Below are 27,951 nucleotides of genomic sequence, written 5' to 3' on the forward strand. Positions count from 1 at the left end.
AATAGAGAGAGTGAATGGGTTAGATAGAGAGAGAGCAAAATTTTCTCATTTTTCTCTCTTTTTAGCATTACTAACTCGGGATTCATGCCATTGAGTGGAGTTCAAGTATAACACAAAGTTATAATAATATGTGTGCTAATCATATAAAATAAATTAGCAATCATTTAATAAGAATTTTGATTTCATGGGTATTATTATGTCAGTCACATCACTTGATTTTGTAACCCAACATTTTAGGCACAGCTCGGATCCAGTGATCTTTTTTCAAAGAGAAAGAAATAGATAAAATAAAAAGGCCGGGGTTTCAAAATAGGAAAATGCTACTTTCCCCGGGTCAAATCCCGAATTATTTCAAAACGGCGTCGTTTTGGTTTTTTTTTTTTTTTTTTTTTTTTTACTTGCATGAAACGTAGTCGTTTGAGCTAGTAAAAACAAAACAAACTAAGGCAGAAAAAATTCAAGTGCTTCTCTGCCCCTTTCGTTATGACAAAATCCCAAAATCATAGAGTTGCAAATAATCACATCCAATGAAGATGACTCCTTGAAAACCCGTATTGCATACTCAAGACAACGGCATTTAGTGTACACCTCAACTAAAGCTCCTCTGCATACAACATTTATCTTGTAACAATTTCTAATCATGAAACAATGAATTTGTTTGCCTTGCTCAAGAGAAGAAATGTTTGCACATGCTGCCAAAAAGAGTTTCAAATGTAAATTTACAGGGTCTTGTCTCCCATTGCATCTCTGAGAAAGATGTCATAGCTTCTTCACTCTGAACACGACGAGCATAGCCAGTCAACACAGCATTCCAAGAAACCTTGTCCCGCCGTTGAGTGAACGCTGTATTTTTTGCAGACCAAATCAGCTCAAATTCCAGACCAAATCAGCACAATTTCCAGACCAAATCAAGCACAAATTGCAGACCAACTCAAGCACAAATTCCAGACAAATTCAAGCACAAATTGCAGACCAAATCAGCACAAATTCTAGACCAATTCAAGCACAAATTGCAGACGAAAACGAAGACGAGAAAACAAAGAGGGGAAGACGAAAACGAAGAGTAGGGGAACAAGGAAGAAGGGCTGCTTGACTCTAGATCGAATGCGACTGGAGATTTTGTTTTCCCAGCTCTAAAAGGATTTTCCTCAACAAAGGGCAACAAGAAAGTCATGAAAGAGAGAAGATGAGACTATTAGCTAGCGGACGAAGGATTTAGCTCTAGAACCGGCTAGGAACCCGAAAAAGAAAGGAGAATGTGAAAAGCGGATTCCCCTTCTCGTTATCCAATCCGCGGTTGAACAGTTCGAATCTCGACTAAGAATCTATGCTTTTGCAGTCGATTGATGATACAGAGAGCTTGTTTTTATTTTTTTATTTTAAAGCTCCGAGAGGTCTCTCTCTCCTCTCCGATTTTGTTTGTTGCTATGCTTTGCTTTTTTAGGAGACACAGAGCAAGAGAGAGAGAGAGAGATGAAAACGAAGACAGGAACGTTTGCTTTTGCTAGGGTGAAACGGTAGAGTTTCATGAAGAAGAGAAAACGACATCGTTTTGTTTTAATTTTCGGGATTTGACTCGGAATTTGACCCGGGGTAAATAGCAGAACTCTTCAAAATAGCTATGAGATGATTAAGAATCTAGTACATTTATTTACTCTGGAAGCACTGCAGTTCGCATCAACTGGACAATCATAAAACGGAGTCCCACATCTGACGAACGGCTTAGATGAAAGTAAACACGTGCAGTTGCAAGCCACAGCTTATCCGAATCTGAAGTTCGGCGCAAATACAACGGTTTCTTGGATGTAGTTTTGTAATTTTCTAGCGTTAGTGACAGAATAAAGTGACACACACCGTAAAAACTGTCCAAAACCGAAACATAAACCACCAAAATACCGCCACGTAATCGAATTTGTACTATACACTCGCCACTCGCTCAATCGAGAGTCTCTAAAAACTCAAAATCCAAGAAACCAAAAACCTGAAAAAGCGGGAACAACACCTCCACCACCTCCACAGAGCCACCTTGTGATTTAGCATCTGGGTACTAAACTGTTTTCCGGCGACCCTTACGTGTCCTTTGATCCGTATATTTCGCTCCTTGCTCGTATAAATTAAGAAACTCACGTAATAACAGAAACTTGGCAAAAAAGCGGAGTAATTTCGATTCAGTGTCCGAATAAAACATCAATCAAAAACAAATATCTCAGGTCATGTGCTTGTTTCTTGTCGTAAAGTAGAAGTTGAAAGACTTTTTGGTATTTTTGCTTTTCATATTTGTTGTTGCCTTGTTGGTGGTGGCGGCAATCCAGTCTTGATAATAATTTGGTTGAAAGTGAAAGAGAGAGATGGAGCAGAAACACATACTGTTGTCGGCGTTGGGAGTGGGGGTGGGGGTGGGGGTAGGGCTAGGGCTGGCGTCAGGGCAGACGATGAGCAAATGGGCTGGCAACAATCCTTCCCCAAACGCTGTCACTCCTGAGAAGATGGAGAAAGAATTACTCAGACAGATTGTTGACGGCAGGGAAAGCAATATTACCTTTGATGAATTCCCTTACTATCTCAGGTCTCATTTTATTCCCTTTTTATTTGTTTCCCTTTCTTTTTTTGGTTTTAAGTATGTACTTGATGATTTTTAGTTTTCTGCAGTATTTTTGTAACCTCCTTCTTCACGGAGATCATAGTTCTTTCATACTCTGTTCCACCCCGTTTTTGCTCTCCTTGCTGCAAAAATTTACCTCTCTTCTCTTTTTTTTCTTCTGAAAGTAAGATGTATATAACCAGTAATCATTGCTTTAGAGAAAATATATATCCATATACTTCCTTCTCCGTCTGTTGCATATTTTTTGGCTGTCGTTTCATTCTTTTTTTTTTTCTCTTTTCCCTCCTCTGGCAATCGTTTTTTTTTTCTTTGTGAGCCCCAAAGTTGATGTAAAATTTGTTCTCAGAAGCATCACCGACCATCTTAGCGCTTTTTGTGTGTGTGAGTTCTCGTTTAAGAGTAATTTGTTTCTTGCTTTTTAAGAAGCAAGTGTTAATATTGATCATATAATTCCCGAAACCTATATTACAAGTTGTATCCTCGACAGTCGGATACGTTTTACTTCCCTCGACCGCGGCCTAGGGAATGACTTGTCTTTTCCCCTGATACATTAGAGTACAATATCCGTGTGCGAAAAATTTATTGCACCATAGCTTTAATATATATATATTTTGATGCGGTTTTAAAAGTTTTGTTGATAACGGATATTAGTCTATTAGATTGACTGTATCCATTGATTTTCTTGGGTGTCTTTTTTTTTTTTTCTCAATTTTCTGCTTCTTTCTCGTATGAAATACTTTATTCAGATAATTTTCCTTCCCAACATGAATTTAGCTGCCAGAGCATTATTCATTCTTTTTGGTGGGAAATTGATGCTTTCTTTTCTCTTTCTTTACATATGCCCAGTTGAAAAAATTTTATACATTTACTAATGTTTTGAGGGTAAAATCTATGCTCAAAATTATTTCTTGTAAAAAAATTTGGTCTAGTATGCCTTATTCACTTTGGTTGCGTCTGTGGACTGGGAATATAATTGGATTATGAAGAAAATAAAAGTAGTTACTTGTAATTATTTATTTACCAAAACTGTGCTTATCAGTTAGGTAAATCATGAACTTTCGGAATTTCAAATGAATGTCATGAAAAAGCTATTATTCCCTTAACAACATGCTTTCTTGACAAGATGGGCCAAATCAATTTTTTTTTTTCTTTTAATTTGAACTTGGGTGGCAATAAAAATGAAGGGTCATTGCAAGACGCCATGAACTCAAAGCATAGAATGTGTGTGAATTATGAAACCGTCAGCCTCGGGATATCTGATGATATTCTTTTATGAATACATAAGTTGATAACTCTTTGAGGTTGAAAATCTTGTTTGCCAGTAAATCAACCTGATGTTCTTGACCTCTTGATTGGGATGACAGCGGGCAGACTAGGGCATTGCTAACAAGTGCTGCTTATGTCCATCTGAAACATACTGAAGTTTCTAAGTATACAAGGAATCTTTCCCCAGCTAGTCAGGCTATACTGCTTTCAGGGCCTGCAGGTTAGTTATATATTGTCTGAATTGGCATGGATTACTTGTATTCTTGCACTCTGTTTCTTGAAAACAGATTTTAATTGCATTTTTTGTTTGCTTTGAAGAACTTTATCAACAAATGCTTGCCAAGGCTTTAGCCCATTTCTTTGAAGCAAAGTTGCTGTTATTAGATGTAACTGATTTTTCTCTAAAGGTGAGTTTGCTTAATAGCATTATTTTCTTTTGTAAGAGTTTTCTAATTTGTTATATTCATAACTGAGAGGGTCTGTTTTGTTTTTGGTTGCAGATTCAGAGCAAATATGGTGGTACCAACAAAGAATCTGTATGCCTTCCATAACTTATTGTGGACCTATTTTTCTTGTTTCCATGCGGAACTAGTTGATATTTAGAGTGCTTTATTTTTTTCAAATATGTTATATTTTTTTGTATAGCATTTCCAAAGGTCTCCTTCAGAATCAGCCCTGGAGCGATTGTCCGGCCTTTTTGGTTCATTCTCAATCCTTTCTCAGAAGGAGGAAACCCAAGGTATAGTCGCAGCATATTTGCTTTTGTGGTCATCACACATTAGCCAAACTAATTATGTAGCGGGACCTAAATGTTCCTTGTCAACAGATCCTTCTTTACTCTCTTCTTCTTCTTCTCCTCGTTTTTTTATTTTTTATTTTTTATTTATTTTAAAGTCATAGTTAGTATGTATAGAGACTAGTCAAAGCTATAGCTGATGCTTAGTTTATCATCATTTTTGTTATCATCTTTTATTTCTTGACTTTGGCTCTGACAAATAATCTCTGTTGCAGGCACATTACGGAGGCAAGGCAGCGGTGTCGATATTACATCAAGGTATGGCAGGAAAGATTTCTCAGTTAATCATTAGGGAAGACATGTAGATCGCCTCTTTGGTCTCTTTATTTTTTCTTGCATGTTTATGTTTTCCTTTTTCCCTGTTTTTTTAGGGGAACGGAAGGATCTTTTAATCATCCCGCGCTACGTAGAAATGCCTCTGCATCAGCTAACATCAGTAACCTTGCTTCACAATCCTTTTCAAATACAGGTTTTTCTTCTTTTTCTCTTATCTAGCTTGATAACGAGTTTCTTGTTTTAGATCTTTGACATTGTTAATTTGGTACAACAATTCTAAATCTGCAAGTGAATAACAGAATTTTTTCCTTATCCTGTTTCTTAAGTGATTTAAATGAAGCAGTATGTTTATGTTTTAAGATTTGTGTCATTCCCTAAGGTCTCTGCGATGCTTTGTCGTTCTTCAAATGAACAGTCAACTATGTTTAAAATGCACAAGTCTGTCTGATTCTTACAGTTTTTCTTCACTTGTGTAGGTAATCTAAAACGCACAAGCAGTTGGTCTTTTGACGAGAAGCTTCTTATACAGTCTATTTACAGGGTAGTGTTTCTTTGGAATACTCACTGTCTCGCTAGTCAGTGATTTGAAAATGTGAATTGATGGTTTCTTTACAAACTTTATAAATTACCTTATCTTGTAGTGCTTCATGAGTAATGAGTAAATTAAAATGTTGAAATGACTCGCAGGTTCTGTGTTATGTCTCAAAGACGAGTCCCATTGTGGTATACCTTAGAGATGTTGACAAGCTCATATTCAAATCGCAAAGGACATATAACTTGTTTCAGAAGATGATGAAGAAACTACCGGCGTCAGTTTTGATCCTTGGTTCACGCATCGTAGATCTCAGTAATGATCAGAGAGAGGTGGATGGAAGGGTAACTGCCCTTTTCCCATACAACATAGAGATCAGACCTCCAGAAGACGAAAATCATCTTGTCAGCTGGAAGTCCCAATTGGAGGAGGATATGAAAATGATGCAAGCTAAAGACAACAGAAACCATATCATGGAAGTACTTTCAGCTAATGATCTTGATTGTGATGATCTGGATTCAATCAATGTGGCAGACACTATGGTTCTTAGTAACTACATAGAAGAGATTGTGGTATCGGCTGTGTCGTATCATCTAATGAATAACAAGGATACTGATTATAGAAATGGAAAACTGATTATATCATCGAAAAGGTAAGATCAGTACTCTCTATATATAATGTTGGAGCTTGCACCATATACACTTAAGTCTGCTATTTTATGTCATCTTTGAAACAGTTTGTCCCATGGATTGAGTATATTCCAGGAAGGGAAAGCCAGTGGAAAAGATACATTGAAGTTGGAAGCACAAGCTGAAAAATCCAATGTTTGTTAAACTGCTCGCTCCTTATTAAATATCTGAAATAGCCAAACTGGCTGACTAATAACGTGACTTGTTAATCCTTCTTGATGATTAATACCAGGAAGGAGGAAGGAAAGAGGCTAAGGGTCCAAAGCCAGCAGCAGGAACAGAAACTATGAAACCTGAGAGCAAAAGCGAAGCAGAAAAGTCAGCTGCAGCGCCTAACAAAGATGGTGACAGTTCGGTGCCAGCTGCAGCAAAAGCTCCAGTGAGTTATTAATTTTCGCTTAATTTTTTTTTGAAAAAATACTTCCACATTTCATGCTATACTTTGGTGTGAATACTGATGTAAGTAAGCAACAGGAAGTTCCTCCTGACAACGAATTTGAGAAGCGCATAAGGCCAGAGGTCATACCATCAAATGAAATTAGCGTAACATTTGCTGATATTGGTGCCCTGGAGGAGATCAAAGAATCTCTACAGGAACTGGTGATGCTCCCTCTTCGACGACCTGACCTCTTCAAAGGAGGGCTTTTAAAGCCTTGCAGGGGAATACTGCTTTTCGGGCCTCCTGGCACTGGGAAAACAATGCTGGCCAAGGCCATTGCCAAAGAGGCTGGGGCAAGCTTCATTAATGTCTCCATGTCTACCATCACTTCCAAATGGTTTGGTGAGGATGAGAAGAATGTTCGAGCTTTATTCACGTTAGCAGCAAAAGTCTCTCCTACTATAATATTCGTAGACGAAGTGGATAGCATGCTTGGGCAGAGGACAAGGATTGGGGAGCATGAAGCAATGAGGAAGATAAAAAATGAGTTTATGACTCATTGGGATGGGCTTTTGTCGAAGCCAGGTGAGCGAATCCTTGTTCTTGCCGCAACCAACAGGCCATTTGACCTTGATGAAGCAATTATCAGGCGTTTTGAGAGAAGGTAAAACCCTTCACAGTTTAAATCTCGATTGCACTAGTTTGTGTTTGATTCATTTTTTCTGTCTGGTATTAAAATTTTCCTCTGCTCAACAGAATTATGGTTGGACTTCCAACGGTAGAGAACAGGGAGATGATTTTGAGAACTCTATTAACCAAAGAGAAAGTGGGCCAAGGACTAGACTTCAAGGAGCTTGCAACAATGACAGAAGGATATACTGGAAGTGATCTCAAGGTTCGAGTTAATTTATTGTTTGTTATTATTGTCATCGATGATATTTAGTTCTTAATTAGGGTGTCATTGAGTGGGTTGCTGCTGCTTGAAACAGAACTTGTGCACAACAGCTGCTTATCGGGCAGTCAGGGAGTTAATACAACAAGAACGACTTAAAGATACGGTCAGTGCCCTCTTATTATAAAAAAATTCGAGGCTATCTCTGACAGTAATAAAATTTGATTGTCTTTCCAGGAGAAGAAGCAAAGAACTGCAGAAGATGCTTCGGATTCGAAAGAAGATATCAAAGAGGAAAGAGTGATCACTCTGAGGCCACTCAACATGGATGATTTTAGGGAGGCAAAGAATCAGGTTAATGTACCAGGAAGCTTTTTTTTTTTTTTTTTTTTTTTGGGGGTTAATTTTTATATCTTTTTTTGCGAATTGACCGTGCTGGATGTTTACAAGTATCTTTTCCTTGGAATGTTGGACCTGTGAATTTGTTTAATGGGTTGCAGGTTGCGGCTAGCTTTGCTGCTGAGGGATCTATAATGAGTGAGTTGACACAGTGGAATGATTTGTATGGAGAAGGGGGTTCCAGGAAGAAGGAGCAGTTATCTTATTTCTTATAAGATTTTTGACTTTTTCAGAAAATAAACAGTCTTATGAAAGAAATATGGAATGTGTGTATATATATAAATACGTGGCCAAAGCTGTCTCTTTAGGTGAAGCTCCCACTTTTTGGGGCAATGGCGAGTTAGATAAATGGACGGACGAACACCGTGGGGGTGGTGGAAGTAGAATAAGAAAGAAGGAAACCCGGACCATAATTTTGCTGTCGGTCTTCAGCATTTTGTGATGTGATGTGCGACTGTAATCTTTTAGATTGAGATTTGCTTTTATGTTGTTGCATCAATTTGGAAATAAGAACTGCCACTCCAAATAAGTGGTGGGTAGGCAGTTATGTTCGCCATGCTGCTAATAAGACGCAACTTTCTTTGTGGCTCTGTTGTGGAGTTGTAATAATAATCTCTCCTTTTGTAATGCTTTTTTTCACATCGAGTGAACTCGTGTTTTACTGTTCTCAGCATGTGTTCGTTTAATGACCTGCAAAAATTTACAGAATAAAAAGTACGGCCCGTGTTGAAATTGCAGTCGGAAAGTTAAAAATGGGCTCGTAATTTTCATCGCCGCGGTGTTGATGTTTCCTTTTATTTTATGCTGGTCGGCAAAACGGATGATCAAAGACGTGGCAACAGCTGCTTGGTATCCAACACGTGTCGGATATAAGTCATCTTTGTGACACGTACTTTTTAATAAATGCGTCAGGCGGCAGTTCATGTATTTTTTAAATAGAAAGTAGCATTTTCCTTTTAAATAATCGCGGATTATTTTGGATATTGATCTATCCCCGGCTTCCGCGCATGGCCGGATGCAACATGATATCAGCTGGTGGGGCAATGGCTTTTAAATTTCTTTAATATTTTATTTATTATTTAAAAAAATACTCCGGCTGAATTCTGAAATTATGAAAGTATTTCAATTAACTTACAAAGATTCTATGTAGCTCCTTGTCTAATTCTAAATAATTTCTTTAACTATTAAAACTTTATAAAACTTAGATAAAGAGAGAGAAAAAAATAGATTTTAAAATAAAACAATCTGTTTTTCTTCCACTCTTTTCAATGCTTTGAACCAAAAATGTTTTAGTTATTTATTTGTCACGACAGCAGCCAATTAGAACAATACATGTGCATCAAAACATAGATTTCACTTCAGTTCCCATAAATCAAAAGCACTTTCTTTCAGTTATCAATTCTTTCAGCATTGTGAGTCTAAGTAATTCTAATTCTAATTTTCAATTATTCCAATTGATCTTCTACCTAATTTTAAGATCTTTAATTTTATCATGTATTTAGCTTACCTTTTCCGTTCCAATGTATGAATGTTTTTGTTATTCTTAAAATATTTCAAAACAAATATGTGATAAATTAATTTATGCAAATTAAAAAAAGATGTTTTTTACCGTACTAATAATGAATCTACGGCATTGTTTTCAACACACACAATCCCATCAAATAGTCTTCAACAAGAACAATTGTAATAAATAAATTTATTATCATTGGGATTCAGCTACCTTACAACAGTTGTAAAATACCATCACTTTTTGTCTTTTTGTGATTTCAGTCATTCATCATTGAATTTAATGATAAGATAATTTCAATAGTAGAAATTTATCTATTTAAATATTAACATTATACTCTTTGATACTTATTAAAAACTCAAAAAAGTTAAAAGAGTTAAAATTTTTAGTACACAAGTCTAGACTGTTTCAAATTTATATTGTTTAATCAGTAATGAGTCTTAAAAAATATATTTTATTTAAAAGAATAAAATTTTAATATTATTTATTTTATTAAAAATTTATTTATTTAGTATTATTTATTTAATATTATCTAGTCATAGACTTATTATTTTATTTATTCCTTTAAAAAATAAAATAATTAGTGTTAGCCTTAAAAAACAAATATTATTTATTTTTATTTTATTTAATATTATTTAGTTATAGGCTTGTTATTATATTTATTCTTTAAAACAACTAAATAATATTAAATAAATAAAAATAATCAGTAGCAAGTCTTAAAAAATAAATATCATTTTTTACTAATATTATCTATTTTATTTTGTTAACATTATATAGTTGTAGGCTTATTATTATATTTATTCTTTCATAAAGCTAAATAATTTTAAATAAAATAAAATAATCAATAATGAGTCTTAAAAATTAATATTAATTTTAATATTATTAACTTTAATTTATTTAATATTATTTAATCATAGGCTTACCATTATATTTATTTTTTTTAAAATTAAACAAATATTAAATAGATAAATAATCAATAGCTAGTCTTAGAAAATAAATATTAATCGTAGTCACTACGGCCGCATTTGCCACAGCACAACACCCTCAATGAAAACTTATCATGCGACAGGCAAGCATATGATCATATATATATACGAAAGACGCCAGGTGCATGGCGCGGTCTCACGACTGACACCCCCCCAAGGCAGCTTTTGAACCAGAGAAAACTGATCACCGCACGTCGTCGCCTCACCCTTGTCATATCCTTCGATTTTTTCAAGACTCCCTACTAGACAGAGTAATTCTTCTTCGACTAGTAATTTCCATTAAAAAACCAACAGTAAAAACTACACAAACAACAGCAATAAACCCATCAACATTATAATCAATCTATAAACACTTATTTAACATCAATCGAGCCATTATTTACCCACTGAATACTGGAGTGAAAAGAAAGTGCACTAAATAATGTGGATACGACAATTTACAGAGAAATCTCCTCAACTCTTTTCCATCAATCTCCACCACCAGTTTTGGCTCTGATAACTACTAGACATTTTCTAAATCACAGAAGATCTAAAAAACTCACCAGAAAAAATATAGAAATAATTAAAAAAAAAACACAAATAACCTACTATAACCATCACAAGTCTTGAGTCCAAATGGAAGAAAACCATTTTAAAAAAAAAACTACTCATAGAGAGTAAAGAGAGAAGAACAAAAAAAGGCAAAGAAACCACCAACAAGGCCTTGGAGGAGGAAAGAAGAGGACAAAGTCCGTTGTTAGGCAACGGTGAATGAGGCAGACATGAAAAGAGTCTGGAAAGAATGGAGGGGAGCAATAAGCAACACAAGCATGCCATTCTTAATAAGTTTTTCTAACAACTTTTTGTTATATTTACAAACTTACATCTTCACTTAAGATGTGTTTACACGACTTTGTTATCTGTGACGAAAAACTCGTGAGCTAATATTATTACCCATGATAGGCAGACTTACTTTTGCATTATCGAAAAAGCTTCCATCAAAATTATAAAAACCCCATACCTGACTAAAAATGCATATCAAAGCCTGCACACCACTCTGTTCCTGCGGAAAAATCAAAACAAAGCGGAACAAGAGACTGGAAACAAATGTACAAACACACTAATTGATAAAAAACATAATACCACATCAGCATAATACTCACACATATCCATGCAAATAGCTACGACATATGTAGCATAAACAAGTACAAAATATCCATATTGTGAACCCAACCACCTCTAGAACAACAAAGGAATAAAACAGGGTTCAAGCCAACACTGGATAACAGTTTCATAACACCTAGATAAAATACTTTCTACCAAATGTGTGTCAGAACCTAGCAAAGACCGCAAATTTATACCACCATTCTAAGCCTTCTTCTTGTCCTTCAATGACCTTGGTATCTTACTTAAGACCTTGGCATCAAAGACTGCATACTGCTTCTTGATCTCAGCCCATGCCTTCTCAGAAAATGAATCCACCCGATCCTCATACTTCTCATATATCACAGGCACAGTGTGAAGCAGTACAAAAACTATTCCACCAAACAATAAATTCAGTATCACGAAAGCATGACTAATACAAATATTAGAAACATTAATAGTAGAAATCCATTACCTATGTAGAACAAGGTCAAGAAATTGCACCAGCTCCCCACAATCGACACAACCCACAAGCCAGCAATCACCTGATTAATAAGACAATTTCATTTAAAGGGCCATCAGTTCAAAACATTAGGTACAATTGTGCCACCATCACTATTGCAAGTCAATCTTATGTGCATTACCAATTACAGAGACCACAAGTACTCATGCAAAGCACAAGGAATAAAACAAACAAGGGAGTCAACATACCGAGAGAAACTTCTTCAGATCTCTTCCAGATGCTATTTCCCTCAGAAGAGGGAAGGCCCTATTGATCTCAAACCTAAGTGCAGAGGCCAACTGTAAAACTGGTTCCTCAGGGATATATACTTCTGGAATGCGTGGTGGAGACCTAATAAACATTTATACTCGCTCAGTAATTCATAAACACCCCCCCCCCCCAAAAAAAAAAAACAATAACCAACATAAGAACTGCAGCAACAGCTTACTTGTTAATGAAGGTGGAAGCATTAGACCACAAGAAAAGCACCGCAAGTGCAACAATCAGGCAGTGACAGACAAGAGTTAGAAGGTGGTACTCAAGCAATTCAAAAAGAACCCATATTGCAGTAGCCCCACCAAGTACTCCTGCTGAAATCTTCTTGTTCCTCCATAAGAAAACATCCGCAGCTGTTGCATACACAGACAAATTTAACGCATAGTTAGAAATAAAAACATCAAAATAGCTGTCCACATCCCCCCTATAGCCATCAAGGTCGATTCAAGACCACAATAGCATATAAATCGACATTTCAGCACCAATTTTTTGTGTTTTTTTTTGGGGGGGGAGGGGGGTGGGGGCATAGAAGTTTTGAAATTAATTGATCACAAGTCATTCAAACAGATAAATGTAAGATAGATTCAATAGAAGGGAAAAAACGACACAGTGATTAACGATAAGTGATGATAACATTGAGGTAACAACTTTGTAAAAAGAAGGTTCCAGTTTTGTAAAAAGCCAAAAGGTAAACTTTATCAGAACCAATCGCATCAACACCGTAAATCATAAAAACGTTAAAATAAAAGAAAAAATTAGCTAATCAAGATCAATCTATAATCAATTGAAACTGCAAAGTTGATCTATTAACAGAGATAGATCTATCTAGATCTTTAATTTAAAAACATCTAAAAATGAAGCAATAAAATTCTAAATTAAATTAAAAATTGATTAAAAAGAAAAAGAACATACGTTTTCCGCCACCAAGAACCTTGTGAACAGGCTTTTCTCTTCCGAAGAGACGAAATACTTTGGTCTTGAGGGAGGATGCAGATGACTTCTTATCATCATCGGAGTCAGATGACGATGACGACGACGACGAATCGTGGCCGTGGATCTTCTCCGTTATCTTCTCCTTCACCGATTCACCGGCTGGTTCCTCGTGTTTATGCTCGTCAGCCATCTCGCTCTCTGTACAAATCCCTCAGTCGGTGTTTTCAAACCTTTTAACTTTGAGAAATGAAAGAAGCTCGCCAACTCTCAACGAAGTAATAACTAATTATCTCTCGCTGTCCTTGGAGGATAAATAGATGTGCATCTGATAGATTTAATCTTCACCGTCGAACTAAACGATTCGATCATAGCCGTTTGTAGGTTTGGTCCCGAGTCTGGAGGCTTGGACGAATATGTGTCTAAACTCGAAAATGGCCGGTGTATTTTTAATACAGAGGTTAACAGCCGTTAGATTTCACGCGTTCACGTTGATTTTGTAAACGTGGCAGAAGGCAAGCGCCGGTGAATGGTGATTTGAATTTGTGGGCTAACTGTGCAAGAACAACATAACTTAAGCGCATTATATGTTAATACGTGGCGTTATTATAGCCACTAATGGCTACTGTTTAAATTGAAATACCAAAAATGAATTGAGAATTTAATTATACTTTTGGTCTGTATACATATACGTATATGCTTCTTAATGGTCAAGTAAAATCTGAAGCAAAGTTTTTAAATACGCAGACTAAGTAACGAGTTAGGAGTTATATAATTTAATATAAATAGACCAATAAAGTCATAAAGTCTTAGCGGTCGAGCATGGACCAGTAATTTAATGTTTTAATAACGCCAACTTATGAGCAGTCGTCATATACTTCGTGGCTAAGGTCTCTCCTGATTTGGAAAATGACCCGAAATCTCAAAGCATCTTACATTTTTTGGATGGGTCATTGGGTCTACAACAAAAGCAAAATGTTGAGTGGAAGAAAAATAAATGCTGAGGGATAACAAAAGGTTTTGCCCTAAAATAATATCTGAAATATCATGTTGTCTAATCCAAATGCAAAAGCATTAAATCAATATCAAAAAAATATATGAAGATGAGAAAATTTTGGGCATGATTTCCATGACCCTACTACATCCAGCTTATATGTAACAGAAGCACTCATGAAAGGTCCAGAGACGTTTACGCATGAGTACAACCACAAGAAGCAAGGATTGTAGACCCAGTTGCAGGGTAAGGGGGGACAGAAAGTCCATTCCAAGGCCCAATATTGCCCAAGGCTAATGAACTTTGCTACTTTAACGTGAAAAAGGCAAATGCCAAGTTAATTGAGGAACCTTCTAGATTAGATCTAATCAATTAATGTTTTAATTGATTAGATCTGTTTATTTCGCACATTTCTACAACGGAAAAAGGGGGGGGGGGGGGGGGGGAAATTATACTCTGTAAACTGGTTCCAGTTAAATAGACAGAAGGCTATATATGTGGAAAAGAAAAATCACACCTGTTATCTTTAAGTATGTGAAGGGGCAGACAGAGTGCAAACTGAGAGATTGAAACCAACAACAGGAAATCAAAAGAGTATAATTTGAGGAACCTCCTTTTTGTGTCCCTACAAGATTAATTATACCCCAAAACAATGGCACCTTATTTCAAACCTCGTAACAGAATCACCATGAAGAGTTGACACCAATAAGCGCGTATATCAGTTAGTATGAGATTGTTTTATTTTAATCAAGGTCCTCAATTCGAGATTTAGAAATATAGCCGCATTAAATATTTGTTGGGAGAACTTTACCGTCCTAATGGTCCTACTTAACTCGAATATAGATTAATCGAGACCTAATATGATCTTTAGATACCAAAATGGTTTAATATATATGTATATATATATAAGTTGAAGAGTTAGAAGTTATGAATATATGACAAATCGACGAAAGCTGAGTACAAGAGATGGGAATGCAGATCTGGCTTATATTAACTTATGGCTAGTAAGTTTTACATTAAATGAACTCAACCAACTTCATAACACTAGGTGACAAAGGTCTTGATGATGGTACTATAAAAAGAGTGCAAGAGATTAGAAGGCTTTAAAAATAATCAAGATTTTGACTTAAAATAACAGGGAATGCCTGACCACTCTTATTTTTGCTAAGTACTTGTGAGGTTAATTCTATAAGCTAAATAGAAAAGTAAAGCAAAAGATGGTGTGTGGCACACAACAACTAATAAGGCTATGTGGTAAACTATTTGAATGGTTATGAGTAGTATGACAGAGAAACCCATTTCATTCCTATGATCAATGGGCAAAGAAGACCAAAGTTTTCAAACAGGACATTGGATACGTAAGAGTCAACTTCTCAACACGGTGCATGAGATTGCATACTGCTAATTCATATGTACCTTTTGTGACATTGCCGGTTCCTCTCGATATTCATCTATGCCTCTAGAAAGCAGAGGAAATTGAAACTAGGGAAGTAAGGATATTGTATGAGCCTAACTGACGGAGTCCCAAATGTTGAAAAGTCAAAGTCGTATGGTGGCTTTGCCACATACACGGTTTGGACATCTTTTGTTCACGGTTTGGACACGTTTGGAACACGATTTTCTTAATATTTGTTAAATGAATAGTGCCAACATTTTCCCTATAAATAACTAAGCATTTTTCATTTATTTGAAATCCCAAAAATTTAAGAACCTGAGAAATTGCAAGTGAAGCAATTCTAGAGTTTTGAGAGTGTGAGCAATTGGAGACTGTGTGTAAGAATACTTTGGGTGTATTTGAGTTTTGGGAAGTAAGGTTTTCATTACTTAAATATTATACTCTAATAATTATTAGTAATACATTTATTTTTCTCTTGCTCCCGTGGACATAAGCATAATTGCTGAACCACGTAAATCTTGTGTCCATTTTATTTTTCTGTGATTATTTGGTGTGCTTGATTCCGTATGTCGCGCACAACAAGTGGTATCAGAGCCGACGATTTGTATTTGGGGGGATACGGTACTGTTCACATATACGATACTATTCCCGTATATAATATTGTTCATGTACGGTACTATTCACGAATACAATGCAGATGACCATTTGTACTTGGGAGACAGTCTATTGTAAGTAGTGTGTATTTTTGCATGTGTAGGAAAGTTTTGTTAACAAGGCGATAAGAGCCTAATGAGTATGGGTTTTAAATGGAACCGTTGTAATCCCTCCATTCTCCTGGGAACTTTCCTGTTACATTTATTCACACGAAATTAACATTATACATGTTGTTTTTTAAGTAGAAATAGTTCGTTGAAAAAATGGTAGAATGTGACATTTCCAGAATTGGGGAAAGATCTACCGAAACTATTTCAGGAGATACTTCAGGTGTGAGGTGAGATTTGTCAAATTGTCATTCAACACCCGTTATAGGAAGCCAAAAGATCGATGTTGAAAATTTTGATGGGAAAATCAACTTCGACATGTAGAGACGCGAGTTTATAAATCCTCTTATTCAAATCAATTTCGATGTTGTTCTAAAAAATAAATGACACAAGAATTACGTAGTTTGGCAATTATGCCTACGTCCACGGGCATAAGAGAAAAATAATTTTATTATTAACAATTATTGGAGTACAATATTTGGGTAATGAAAACTTCACTTCCCAAAACCCAAATACATTCAAAGCACTCTCAGAACTCTAGAATGGGTTCACTTGCAATTTCTCTTAAACTCTCAAATTTTTGAGATTTCAAACAAATGAAGAATGCTTAGCTATTTATAGGAAAAATGTTTGCATTATTCATGAAACAAATATCAAGAAAACTGCATTCCAAAAGCGTCCAAACCGTGTACAAAAAATGTCCAAACCGTGTGTGTGGCAAAGCCACCATACGGCTCCTCCACATGTCGAAGTTAATTTTCCCATTAAACTTTTCAACATTGATCTTTTGGCCTATAACAGGTGCTGAATGGTAATTTGAAAAATCTCCACATGTCGAAGTTGATTTTCCCATCAAACTTTTCAACATCGATCTTTTGGCTTCTCATAACAGGTGCTAAATGGTAATTTGACAAATTTCATCTCACACCTGAAGTGTCTCATGAAATAGTTTCGGTATATCTCTCCCTAATTCTGAAAGTTTCACCTTCTGCCATTTTCTCAACGAATTATTTCCACTTAAAAAATAACATCTATGATGTTAATTTCGTGTGAATAAATGTACTATGAAAATTTTCAGGAGAATGGAGGGGTCACAACGGTCCCACTTAAAGCTCAGACTCATTAGGCTCTTATCGCCTTGTTAACAGAACTTTTTTATACATGCAAAAATATACACTACTTACAATAAACTATTTTCCCAAGTACAAATGGTCGTCTGCACTGTATTCGTGAATAGTACTATACGTGAACAATATTGTATACGGGAATAATATCGTATATGTGAACAATACCGTATCCCCCCAAGTACAAACGGTTGGCTCTGATACCACTTGTTGTGAGTGGAATGGGGAATCAAGTGCTCTGATACCACTTGTTGTGCGCGGAATGCGGAATCAAGTGCACCAAATAATCACAGAAAAATAAAAATGACACGAGAATTACGTGGTTCGGTAATTATGCCTACGTCCACGGGAGTAATTGAAAAATAATTGTATTATTAACAATTATTGGAAAACAATATTTGAGTAATGAAAACCTTACTTCTCAAAACTCAAATACACCAAAGTACTATCACACACACACTCAGAACTCTTGAATTGCTTCACTTGCAATTTCTCTTAAACTCTCAGATTTTTGGGATTTCAAACAAATGAAGAATGCTTAGCTATTTATAGGAAAAATATTGGCATTATTCATGAAACAAATATCAAGAAAACCGCGTTCCAAACGCGTCCAAACCGTGTGTGTAGCGAAGCCATCATACGACTTTGACTTTTCAACAAATTTATTAGAGTACAAATTGTTCTAGAAAAAGCTACTACAAGTTCTAGACCGGAGGGGTATTCCCAGAGGCAAGATTTGTCACCTCATCATTCAGCACCTATTGTAAGAGGCCAAAAGATCGATGTTGAAAAGTTTAATGGGAAAATCAACTTCGTCGTGTGGAGGCACAAAGTTATGGATGCTCTTATTCAAATTGCTCTCTATGTTGTTTTAAAAAATAAAAGACACTTATATGATGAAGAAACTTAAGATCGTATAAACGAGAAAGCTTGTGGTCAGATCAGATATTATTTGACCAAGGAGATGAAATACTTAGTGAAAGACGAGGAGTGTGCAATGACTTTGTGGCGTATGTTGGAGGATCATTGTCAATCAGCTCAGATTTGGATAATTTTCGCCGATGTGGAGATTTGTTGAAAAGTCAAAGTTGCATGGTGGCTTCGCTACACACATGGTTTGGACACCTTTTGTACATAGTTTGGACGCGTTTGGAATGCGGTTTTCTTGATATTTGTTTCATGAATAGTGCCAACATTTTTCCTATAAATAGCTAAGCATTCTTCATTTGTTTGAAATCCTACAAATTTAAGAGTTTAAGAGAAATTGCAAGTGAAACAATTATAGAGTTCTGAGAGTGTGAGCAATTGGAAAGTGTGTGTGATAGTGCTTTGGTGTATTTGAGTTTTGAGAAGTAAGGTTTTCATTACTCAAATATTGTACTCCAATAATTGTTAGTAATACAATTATTTTTCTCTTTCTCATGTGAATATAGGCATAATTACCGAACCACATAATTCTTGTGACCTTTATTTTTCTGTGATTATTTGATTCGTTTGATTCCGCATTCCGCCCACAACACTAAATGAGAGCCTGAATGTTCTATACCAACACTACTCAGAACCCGAATTCTGCATCACCTCTTATGGACAAATTTCTAATATACTTATTGAAATTAGAATCCTTATATGCAGAAATGCTAACAGTTATCAGCATGCTCAATTAGCTTAACATCTAGAAAAATCACCTACGAAGTAATGAATATGAATAATTGGCTAGAGTCCAAGTGGTTCTATGAATTACATTCGTCGCATGTGGGGGAAGAGGGGAATATGAAGAGTTTGAAAGTAAGGATTGCAAACTTCTGGCTCAAGGTTACTCATTATACAGTGCTACCTAACAAAAGAAAGACAGGAATTGCTCAACAACCATAAAAGATTCACAACCTTTTCTATCTGCACTATAATGCCACACATCCCTCAGATAATCCTCCTGAATTCTTATTTTCCACAATGCGATTGCAGCATGACGCTTGTCAAAGCGAAAGATTGGACTCCGGTTTTCACATATTGGAAGAAAAATCTCAGTAATTGTTGCTTGCAAGGAGGAAATGTAACCACCTATACTAGTTGAACTTAGCTTGCAGATACTCCCTTATAGTGCCTTCTATCTCATTTAATTTGCATTACCGGAATCGAGGAACTAATATGGTAACAAGAACATCATTTTTCTTCCTTCAATATTACTACAAGTCAACACTTGAACTTGCAAGTCAATGTCCCATCCGTAAAATTCCCTTTGTTTCCAATTTTCAGAAAAAAATGGAACATAAATACAGAATTGCACAACAAAGTCAGAAGATCAGATCAAACCCAAATGAAATCACATTAACATAAATACTGTGATTATAGTATAGTGGATAAACATCGATGTCTTACACAGAATCCAATCCTTATAGTATCACTTTGGGTTTTCAATGCCTTCAGTAAATTCAGTACTGAAAAAATCGATCTAAATTTGTTATAAATCCCTTATTGAAAATCCTCATCGCCATCGATGCAACTTACCACAGAGGACTTTCACCATGCGTACTCAATTAAGCTAGAAATTATTATTATTTATTAATATGTTCGACCATATGGATGGTAAACAAAAATTCAAATAAAATTTGAGAAAGATAATACGAATAGAAAGTGAAAAACAGAAAGCAGTAACCATAAATCAACTATATTCTACATACAGATCAGATGGACAGAAAGCAAAGCATTGCTGGGAAAGGTAAATGAAAAAAGAAACAGAGCTAGGGGGTGGGTGGCATCAAAATTACCTCATTTGATGTTGAAGAGAAACTAATTTTTGAGCTCAAAGTTTCGTTCCTGAAAGGCCTGAGGAAGCAGGAGCACTTGAGAGACTTCAGTTTCAAGTCTTCAACAATTGGAGGAGCCGGTGGGTTAGTTCTCATGCAATGTTTTATCGATTTTACCAATATAGCCGGGTCGTGTCTCCGTACTTCTTGTGGATAGAGGACATTTATGTCATTCAAGCAAGGGCAGCGTTTTTTTAAATTTTCATATGTGGGTGGATTAGATCGTTTAGGGACTTATAGCCGGTATATCTTGACGAATATGCGCTGGGTCCCATGTGCGCTCTTGTCCATATTAAATGCGGGCTCAAGTCGGGTCAGGTCGAGCCCAATAAATTGTAGGCCCAATAACAACATACTGCAGGCAAACAAAATTTCACTACTCCCACCCGTAAACCTCAGACACTGGCAGCATACTCGCTGAACAAACAGCAGCGACCTCCAAAAACCTCCGTTAATCTTCCAAATACAACAGCCATGTTGATCAAAATCACCCGATCAACGCTGTCCAAAAGCCTAAACCTGCAACTCCGTTGCTTCTCGCAAGCGGCGGCCGCCATACTACCCGACGATCCTTCAGCCCCGCTAACCTATCTCGACGGGCTCCCAAGACCCGACCCAAGATACGATGAGACAATCCTCGCAATCCCACGAGCTTCCCCCGGCACGAGGGTCTCAGTGAAGGAGAGAAAGGCGGGACGAGTGCCCAGCATCGTTTTCGAGCAAGAAGACGGCCAACATGGAGGGAATAAACGCCTCATTTCTGTCCAGACTAATCAGATCAGGAAGCTCGTTGGCCATTTAGGTCGCTCGTTTTTCGTTTCTAGATTATTTGATCTTGAAGTTAGGTCGGAGTTTGGCTCCGGTGACCTCATTGAAAAAGTCCGGGTCCTGCCCAGAAAGGTTTCTCTCTCTCTCTTTTATTTTTTTTGTTCTTTTTTTTTGTTATGTGTGGAAAATGAGTAATTTCTAATCAAAACTTATTTTGATAACTTTATTTTTAGATTGATAGGTTAATAAAATGAAATTTTGTGAGTGAAAGTTTTGATTTTTGGTATATTTATTGTCTCTAATATTTGCTTTAATTTTATTTGAATGCATCAGGTACATCTACATTCTGGCACGGATGCACCACTTAATGTGACCTTCTTAAGGGCACCTCCAGAAGCTTTGCTGAAGATTGATGTTCCACTTGTCTTTAGAGGAGATGATGTGTCCCCTGGTCTAAGAAAAGGTATGGAGTAATGCAATTGTTTTTTAATAATAGATTATCAATTGTATTTTCTTCTGCAGTTCCATGGATTGTTCCCTTTAGTTGCATTCTCTGTATAATTTGTTGGTGGGCGTAATTGTATTTGTAGGTTCCATTCGTTTAAGGATACATGTCTTTGGACAATCATATTTAGCTTAGAGCATTAAATTTCACTTCTATTTCATCAGTTTAGCTCCCACGCATTTCACTTAAACCCATTGTCATAGCACAAGATTATGAAATTGAGTATATCATATGGTTGTAGGTTTCCATCCACAAAAGAAAGGATTGTATACCTTCATTTAGACTTTTTTTTTTTTTTCTTTCCTGGGCCTTTTTCATTTAGTATCATAAATAGTTGACTGTCTTTTTTCAGGACAGCTTGTACAGTTCGTTTGTCTGAACCTTGGAATTCTGGTTCATTGTTGGAGATGCTGATGAGAAACTTGTTAAACAATGGTGATTTTTCTTTAGAAATTACAAGGATGTTTCAAGTTAATAAAACTTAGTGTAAATGTGTTAAATGATGTTGGGTTATTCAAGACTGCAGAGCTTTAGCAGCAAAAAATGATAAGCTCAGTTTAGTAATGAAATGAGATGTCTATTACTTTTTCACAGAGCATGTGTGCTGCTACCTCAAATAGTTTAACTCACTCCTTATAATGCTCGAGTGACAATGCACCTTATTTCCCAGTGCCATCTTCAATGAAAGTTTTACTAGTTTTTAATCATTGATTTAGTTTCCGTAATTAAATTTTGTTACTTGATCTAGTTGATGTTTGTTGCTTTAACCTGTACAGTATTTAATATTTATGTAATTTTTGCAGGGGGTTATTTGAATACTATCAAGAGGACTGTTAAGTTCCTTTGTCCAGCAGACATTGTCCCTCCGTATATTGATGTCGATCTAAGTGAGTTGGATGTGGAACAGAAAATTTTAGCAGGAGACCTCAAGGTTCATCCAGCATTAAAGCTTCTTCGGTCAAAGGACGAGCCTGTCTGTAAGATTGCGGGAGGCAGGGTTTCTGATCAAAAGAAATCAAAATAAGTACCTCAGCAATTCTTGAAACTATGGTTAATGAATCAATCTCCAGGTTTAACCGGACTATGAGTATATGAAGATGTGAGGTCCCATTTCTTCATCACACAGTCATAATCTTGTAATACCAGATTAGGAATTGCGAATTTAGTTTTATCTCTCCAACCATCATTCTTCTTTATCCCATTTGAATAGGCTGCAGTGGGTTTGTGGTTAAGCGGAGCAGATTCCGATTAAGAGTGTACCTCATTAATCCAGTTAGTGATTATTTTTTACTTTTATATTTTTGCCTCTGATCTTGCTTTGCTACCAAGTCACACAAACTGTCAGAGATCACTCTTTTCTATTGTACTGTTTCTTCAAAACATCATATTTTAGTGTGTACATGGCTAACAAGACATGCTTTTCTAGGGTTCACAAAAGTGATGTTTTCTTGAGAACAATTGAGTTTAAAATAGAAATACTCACACACATATATGTATATTCCTTCCTATTAAGCATATTTTCTGTAATATGGGATGGAATATTAATGAAATGCTCCTTGCTTTTTTGTCTTCACGTAATTTTATGAGAATCTTGGCAATGTCAAATGTGTATGGTATGTGATCGATTACTTATACTATGGACATTTTATTGTGGATTTCTTGTGGTTTCCCTGTTAGTAATGGCAATTAGTAGTATCACAAAACATTGCAGCTAATCAACTCTTCTGAGTCCCTAAATAATCTGCACTCTAAGTCGACCGACTAATGCATCCTTGTCGGCGTGGTGTAAATGATGAATTCTTATGTGTCTTGTGGAAGGATGAAACAAGAGAGCGAGAAAATTTGCAGATGAGGACAATGTAGTATTTGCACTACATTCTGAAATAGAATCATTTGGGGCCCCATCCCATAACTTCACTCTTTCTTCTAAGTCGACCGACTAATGCATCCTTGTCGGCGTGGTGTAAATAATGAATTCTTGTGTGTCTTGTGGAAGGATGAAACAAGAGAGCGCGAAAATTTGCAGATGAGGACAATGTAGTATCGCACTACATTCTGAAATAGAATCATTTATATAGATTCTCTGCCTTCAATGGTCAACGAAGCTATGCAGTTGGGTGCATATGAAGTAAAAGCTAGCATGTATCTCTTGTATTGCTTGCAAACGTGACTTCCATGAAATGGAAAAATGATTGGGAAACAAAATCACACTTAAAAGCGTCGTCGTTTTGGGTGAATTTCAAAAACGAAAATTAAACTCATTTGTTTTGGGCATATTTTTATTAAGGTTCAGTTAACATTTTGTACATATGTAAGTGCTCTATAATCCTATTGTCATCTTGTTAGATAAAACTGAAGTATTCGTAATTGATTATTTTTTATCTTTCTCTCTCTCTCTCTCTCTCTTCTCTCTCTTTCCCCTCACAATTTCCTCTAATTATGGCAGTATTAAATCATTGCCCTAACCACTTGGGTTTAGCCCAAGTGGCTAGAGCCCCTCCCTCACAAATGTGAGGGAAGGGGTTCGAGCCTCCGCAGTTGCATTGTAGGGGTTTAATTTAAATATTCTTCCTTGGAGCCCTTGAGCTCGAGTGAAGACAGTCTTTCTCCCAGGATGGGAGTTTGACATCCCTCGAATATTTGAGAGGGTTAAAAATCTGAGCAGTGTCATATCAGCATTCATATCAATAGGACTCAGTATAAATATATGATTGTACATATCAATTATACTCTCATGTAATATGAGTTGTAATTTGAACTGTAATTTGAGCAATAGTCTCATGTAATCAAAAAAAAAAAAAAAATCATTGCCCTGCTGTTCAGTGTTCAGTAAATGTTCTGTTTTATCTTATCATGAAATATAAATGGGTCACAACTGGGTCTTTGCTGCCAATTAATATCATTATTTCCTAATTAATGAAATGCGAAGAGTTATTTCAAAATACAAACTTGTAGTGCGCTGTACAAATTGTTACATATATGATATCAAAATGTACATACAAGCGAACATCTATACTTGGTTAAGTTAAAATCAGCCAGACAAATGGAATATCACGTTTCTATGCTTGCCAAATATCTCCCCATCACGGGGCGCTATATGTTTTTGCCATGCTGCTAGTCATGGTGAGTCATTGCTTTAAATTTGGTGGCAAAGAAAAGAGCATGAATACTTGGCAAAACATCTGATATCTTTGTAGAGGCTGCAGAGAAGATGCTGGAGAAAAGTTTGCAGGCAATTTTTCTGCTCTCATTGGTATCGTTTACTTATTCATTCCCTCTCTCAACAAACAAGAGATGGATTATCAATGCATCTACAGGGCAACGAGTGAAGTTAGCCTGTGTCAACTGGCCCGCTCATTTGCAGCCCATGCTAGCTGAAGGACTTGACAAGAAGCCGTTAGGTGAAATCGTGGCAGCTGTGGTCAAGATGCATTTCAATTGTGTTCGTCTCACTTGGTCAACTTTCATGTTCACTCGTCCCAACTATGGTCATATTAGCGTCTCACAAACACTTGATTCACTGGACTTGAAAGAGGCCAAGCAAGGGATTTCCAAGAACAATCCTTTTATCTTGAACATGACGCACATTCAAGCTTATGAAGCAGTAGTTGGTGAACTTGGAGCACAAGGTATCATGGTGTTGCTTGATAACCACATTAGCAAGCCAGATTGGTGTTGTTCTAATACCGACGGGAATGGTTTCTTTGGTGATCGGTACTTTGATCCGAATGAATGGATGAAAGGTTTATCTTTCGTGGCCGATCGCTTTAAGGAGAAACGTCAGGTGCACTAAATTTTCACTTTTAGATATTACAAGATCTTGTCCCTAGAGTTTGACCAAGCGATTTTTAAAGAATTTTGTTTGAGTTCAAACCTTAAGAAGGTAGGGGTTAAAAAAGTCAATATGAGAATTGCCCACCTGGTCGAGGATTTTAGACTTTATTAAAGTTTAGAAAAATTATTAAATTGTGTAATTTAATAGTATAATACTATTACATTCCATTATTAAACTGCACGGTTTACTAATTTTTACAGACTTTAACAAATTTAAGATTTTGATTTGAAAAATATTACATAATCTTAAATTATAATCTTCCATGTTCGATCACTAATGTTAAAATCAAACTAAAAAGATTGTATGGACAGTCAACTAATTTTATATGTAAGTTAATTGATACATCTTATTATACTGTAGGTGGTGGCTATAAGCTTGCGAAATGAACTACGTGGTCCACGCCAAAATGAGCCTGATTGGTACAAATACATCAGCGAAGGAGCAAGAGTGGTGCACAAAAGAAACCCACACGTCCTTGTTTTTGTTTCGGGCCTAAATTTTGACTTAGACCTCCGCTTTTTACAGAAAAGCCCCTTGGCATTAGACTTGGATAACAAGTTAGTGTATGAGATACACTGGTACTCATTTAGCCAAGACCAGAACATGTGGAAAACACAACCAACGAACATAGTTTGTTACAAAGTGACCCAATCGTTTATCAACAGAGCGGTTTTTCTCACCACTCGTAAGAACCCGGCTCCTCTTGTTCTGAGTGAATTTGGCTTTGATCAGAGAGAAGTAAACCTCGCGGACAATTTGTACATGACCTGCTTAATGGCATATGCTGCTGAGACAGACTTGGACTGGGCCTTATGGGCTCTCCAAGGAAGCTATTATTTGAGAGGAGGCCTAAAGGGGGCGGAGGAGACTTTCGGAGCTTTGGATTCTACATGGCAGCGTCCGAGAAATCCCAACTTCTTAGAAAGGCTTAGGTTTCTGCAGACAAAGACTCACGGTATGGTTAACTAATTTACTAGCTAGATACTACTAATGTGTTGTACACACTGATGGAGATGTGAAACTTGTCTATTTCAGTTCCAACTACAAGCCGTACAAGAACATCCTACATAATATTTCATCCACTGAGCGGCAACTGTGTTAATGCAAATGCAAGAAATGAACTTTATGCTAGCAATAGAGGCCCATTTAGCCGCTGGAGCTACGGTGGCGATGGGACTCCAATCAGGTTGATGGACAGATCTCTCTGCCTTAAGGTTGTGGGCGATGGGCTCCCACCAATGCTGTCAAATGACTGCCAGAGCAACCAAAGTGCATGGAGCTTGGTTTCAAGTTCCAAGCTGCATTTAGCTACCAAAGATGACGAACATGGAGGAGAGTTACTATGCTTGCAGGTATCTCCAACTAACTCTTCTCAAGTAGTAACAACCAAGTGCATTTGTGTTGGAGATGATTCCAGTTGCCTGCAAAATCCACAGAGCCAGTGGTTTAAACTTGTTTTAACCAATGTACTTTCCCTTGCATAAACTAATCTTTGAGGACGGTAATGAAATTTATTCGGTAAGCTCTTCATTTATGATTCGATTGAGATCATCTATTCATCTTGCATTTAACTATTTAATTTTTTTGTGGGTGTTAAAGTGAAAAAATAAATCACAGTCATCCTAATTAACAAGATAAGTAGAGTAGGATCTTCATTCTTTCATAAAGCACTAACATCTCTCGGATTTCGAGGAGCTGGCTTCTGGGCATTTTAACCTTTCTCATACTAATTTAGAGTTTGGTTTCACATTTTACCACCACTTTATTGCTGTAAAGAGGGGGATAAAGTCTTGTAAGAAACATTCTCAATGAAAAATTAAGCCGTATATTACAAATTCTTTTAATCTCGTTTATGATGAGCTAGCTGTTTTCAAAATAAATGTACATTTGTCAGAGTATTATTTGAGGAGAGCATAAATAATGCGCTGAGCTGTGTCTGGCTATAGGACATTCTTGACGAGCGTTGCAACCACAATGTACGACAAAAATAAAATAAAATAAAATAAGGAGCCGGACCTTAAAAATTATTGCGGCTGGAAACAATAAAAGTGGAAGAGGGACTCTCATTGGCGTCGACAATAAGAGATGAAAAAGAAAACGATAAATGGGCCACCCTCTATCTCAAAGAGAAAGCAAATGGCACAAAAATGCCGAACTTGTGATTACCATAATGATGATTTTCATAGGAGTATTTTTTGTTCGAGACAAAACCAATATTCTTTTCAGTTTTCAAAAACATTCAGATTAATCTATCGGCAGTATGTATGAAGGTGGGACATGTTTCAAGATTAAAGTATCCTACTACCTAAACAAGACAAATTATAACAAATCAGTGTATCTTAATGGATAAGATGCAAAAGCTATTGCGCTCAATTTTTTTTTTCTTTTAAAGAAAAGAAAAGAAACACTTATGCTTTACCAAATAATTTATAATCTTTTATTTATTGGCTCAAAATGTTCGAAAAGAAATTAAAAAAATTTTAATGTATATATTTTTTAAAAGAAAACCTTCATTCAAACAAAAACAAAAACACCAATAAACCAATTCGCTTTACCCATTCAATTATAATACGATACATCAAACCAGATTTAACGTTGCTTATCTCAATT

At 36.3% G+C, this 27,951-nt stretch overlaps 4 protein-coding genes and 1 long non-coding RNA gene across 7 annotated transcripts; 3 read left to right on the forward strand and 2 right to left on the reverse strand.

Moving 5' to 3' along the window:
• The first annotated feature begins 1,899 nt into the window (after nucleotides 1-1,899).
• Nucleotides 1,900-8,458, forward strand: LOC102608904 (uncharacterized). Of its 2 annotated transcripts, none has more exons than XM_006476414.4 (16): nucleotides 1,900-2,566; nucleotides 3,967-4,088; nucleotides 4,187-4,275; nucleotides 4,369-4,404; nucleotides 4,514-4,607; nucleotides 4,880-4,922; nucleotides 5,036-5,133; nucleotides 5,417-5,481; nucleotides 5,628-6,124; nucleotides 6,209-6,296; nucleotides 6,394-6,540; nucleotides 6,636-7,204; nucleotides 7,297-7,435; nucleotides 7,530-7,598; nucleotides 7,670-7,786; nucleotides 7,933-8,458. In XM_006476414.4, exons 1-16 carry the CDS (start codon nucleotides 2,349-2,351, stop codon nucleotides 8,044-8,046), a joined length of 2,505 nt encoding a protein of 834 aa, XP_006476477.2. In that variant the 5' UTR covers nucleotides 1,900-2,348; the 3' UTR covers nucleotides 8,047-8,458. The 2 variants fall into 2 exon arrangements, with proteins under 2 accessions (XP_006476477.2, XP_024954634.2); XM_025098866.2 differs by having other exon boundaries at nucleotides 2,419-2,566; nucleotides 3,925-4,088.
• A 2,943-nt stretch (nucleotides 8,459-11,401) lies between these two features.
• On the reverse strand, nucleotides 11,402-13,471 carry LOC102609187 (reticulon-like protein B2). Its single transcript, XM_006476415.4, has 5 exons — nucleotides 13,137-13,471; nucleotides 12,397-12,577; nucleotides 12,158-12,299; nucleotides 11,922-11,991; nucleotides 11,402-11,838 (listed from the first exon to the last, which is right to left on the reverse strand). Exons 1-5 carry the CDS (start codon nucleotides 13,345-13,347, stop codon nucleotides 11,672-11,674), a joined length of 771 nt encoding a protein of 256 aa, XP_006476478.2. The 5' UTR covers nucleotides 13,348-13,471; the 3' UTR covers nucleotides 11,402-11,671.
• A 5,660-nt stretch (nucleotides 13,472-19,131) lies between these two features.
• Nucleotides 19,132-20,513, reverse strand: LOC127901013 (uncharacterized). 2 transcript variants are annotated; one of them, XR_008052993.1, is made up of 2 exons: nucleotides 20,195-20,513; nucleotides 19,132-19,663 (listed from the first exon to the last, which is right to left on the reverse strand). It is a non-coding gene; the product is annotated as an uncharacterized LOC127901013 (long non-coding RNA). The 2 variants fall into 2 exon arrangements; XR_008052992.1 differs by lacking the exon at nucleotides 19,132-19,663 and adding an exon at nucleotides 19,729-19,968.
• A 91-nt stretch (nucleotides 20,514-20,604) lies between these two features.
• LOC102609476 (uncharacterized) lies at nucleotides 20,605-22,802 on the forward strand. Its single transcript, XM_006476416.4, has 3 exons — nucleotides 20,605-21,133; nucleotides 21,335-21,464; nucleotides 22,310-22,802. The coding sequence occupies exons 1-3, from the start codon at nucleotides 20,708-20,710 to the stop codon at nucleotides 22,528-22,530; spliced, it is 777 nt and encodes a 258-aa protein (XP_006476479.2). The 5' UTR covers nucleotides 20,605-20,707; the 3' UTR covers nucleotides 22,531-22,802.
• A 1,882-nt stretch (nucleotides 22,803-24,684) lies between these two features.
• Nucleotides 24,685-26,837, forward strand: LOC107176763 (glycosyl hydrolase 5 family protein-like). The gene is made up of 3 exons (XM_015529711.2): nucleotides 24,685-25,290; nucleotides 25,702-26,296; nucleotides 26,377-26,837. The coding sequence occupies exons 1-3, from the start codon at nucleotides 24,718-24,720 to the stop codon at nucleotides 26,823-26,825; spliced, it is 1,617 nt and encodes a 538-aa protein (XP_015385197.2). The 5' UTR covers nucleotides 24,685-24,717; the 3' UTR covers nucleotides 26,826-26,837.
• The last annotated feature ends 1,114 nt before the right edge of the window (nucleotides 26,838-27,951 follow it).

This window comes from Citrus sinensis, chromosome 3 (assembly GCF_022201045.2).
Source record: "Citrus sinensis cultivar Valencia sweet orange chromosome 3, DVS_A1.0, whole genome shotgun sequence".
In the NCBI taxonomy this organism is placed as follows: Eukaryota; Viridiplantae; Streptophyta; class Magnoliopsida; order Sapindales; family Rutaceae; genus Citrus; species Citrus sinensis.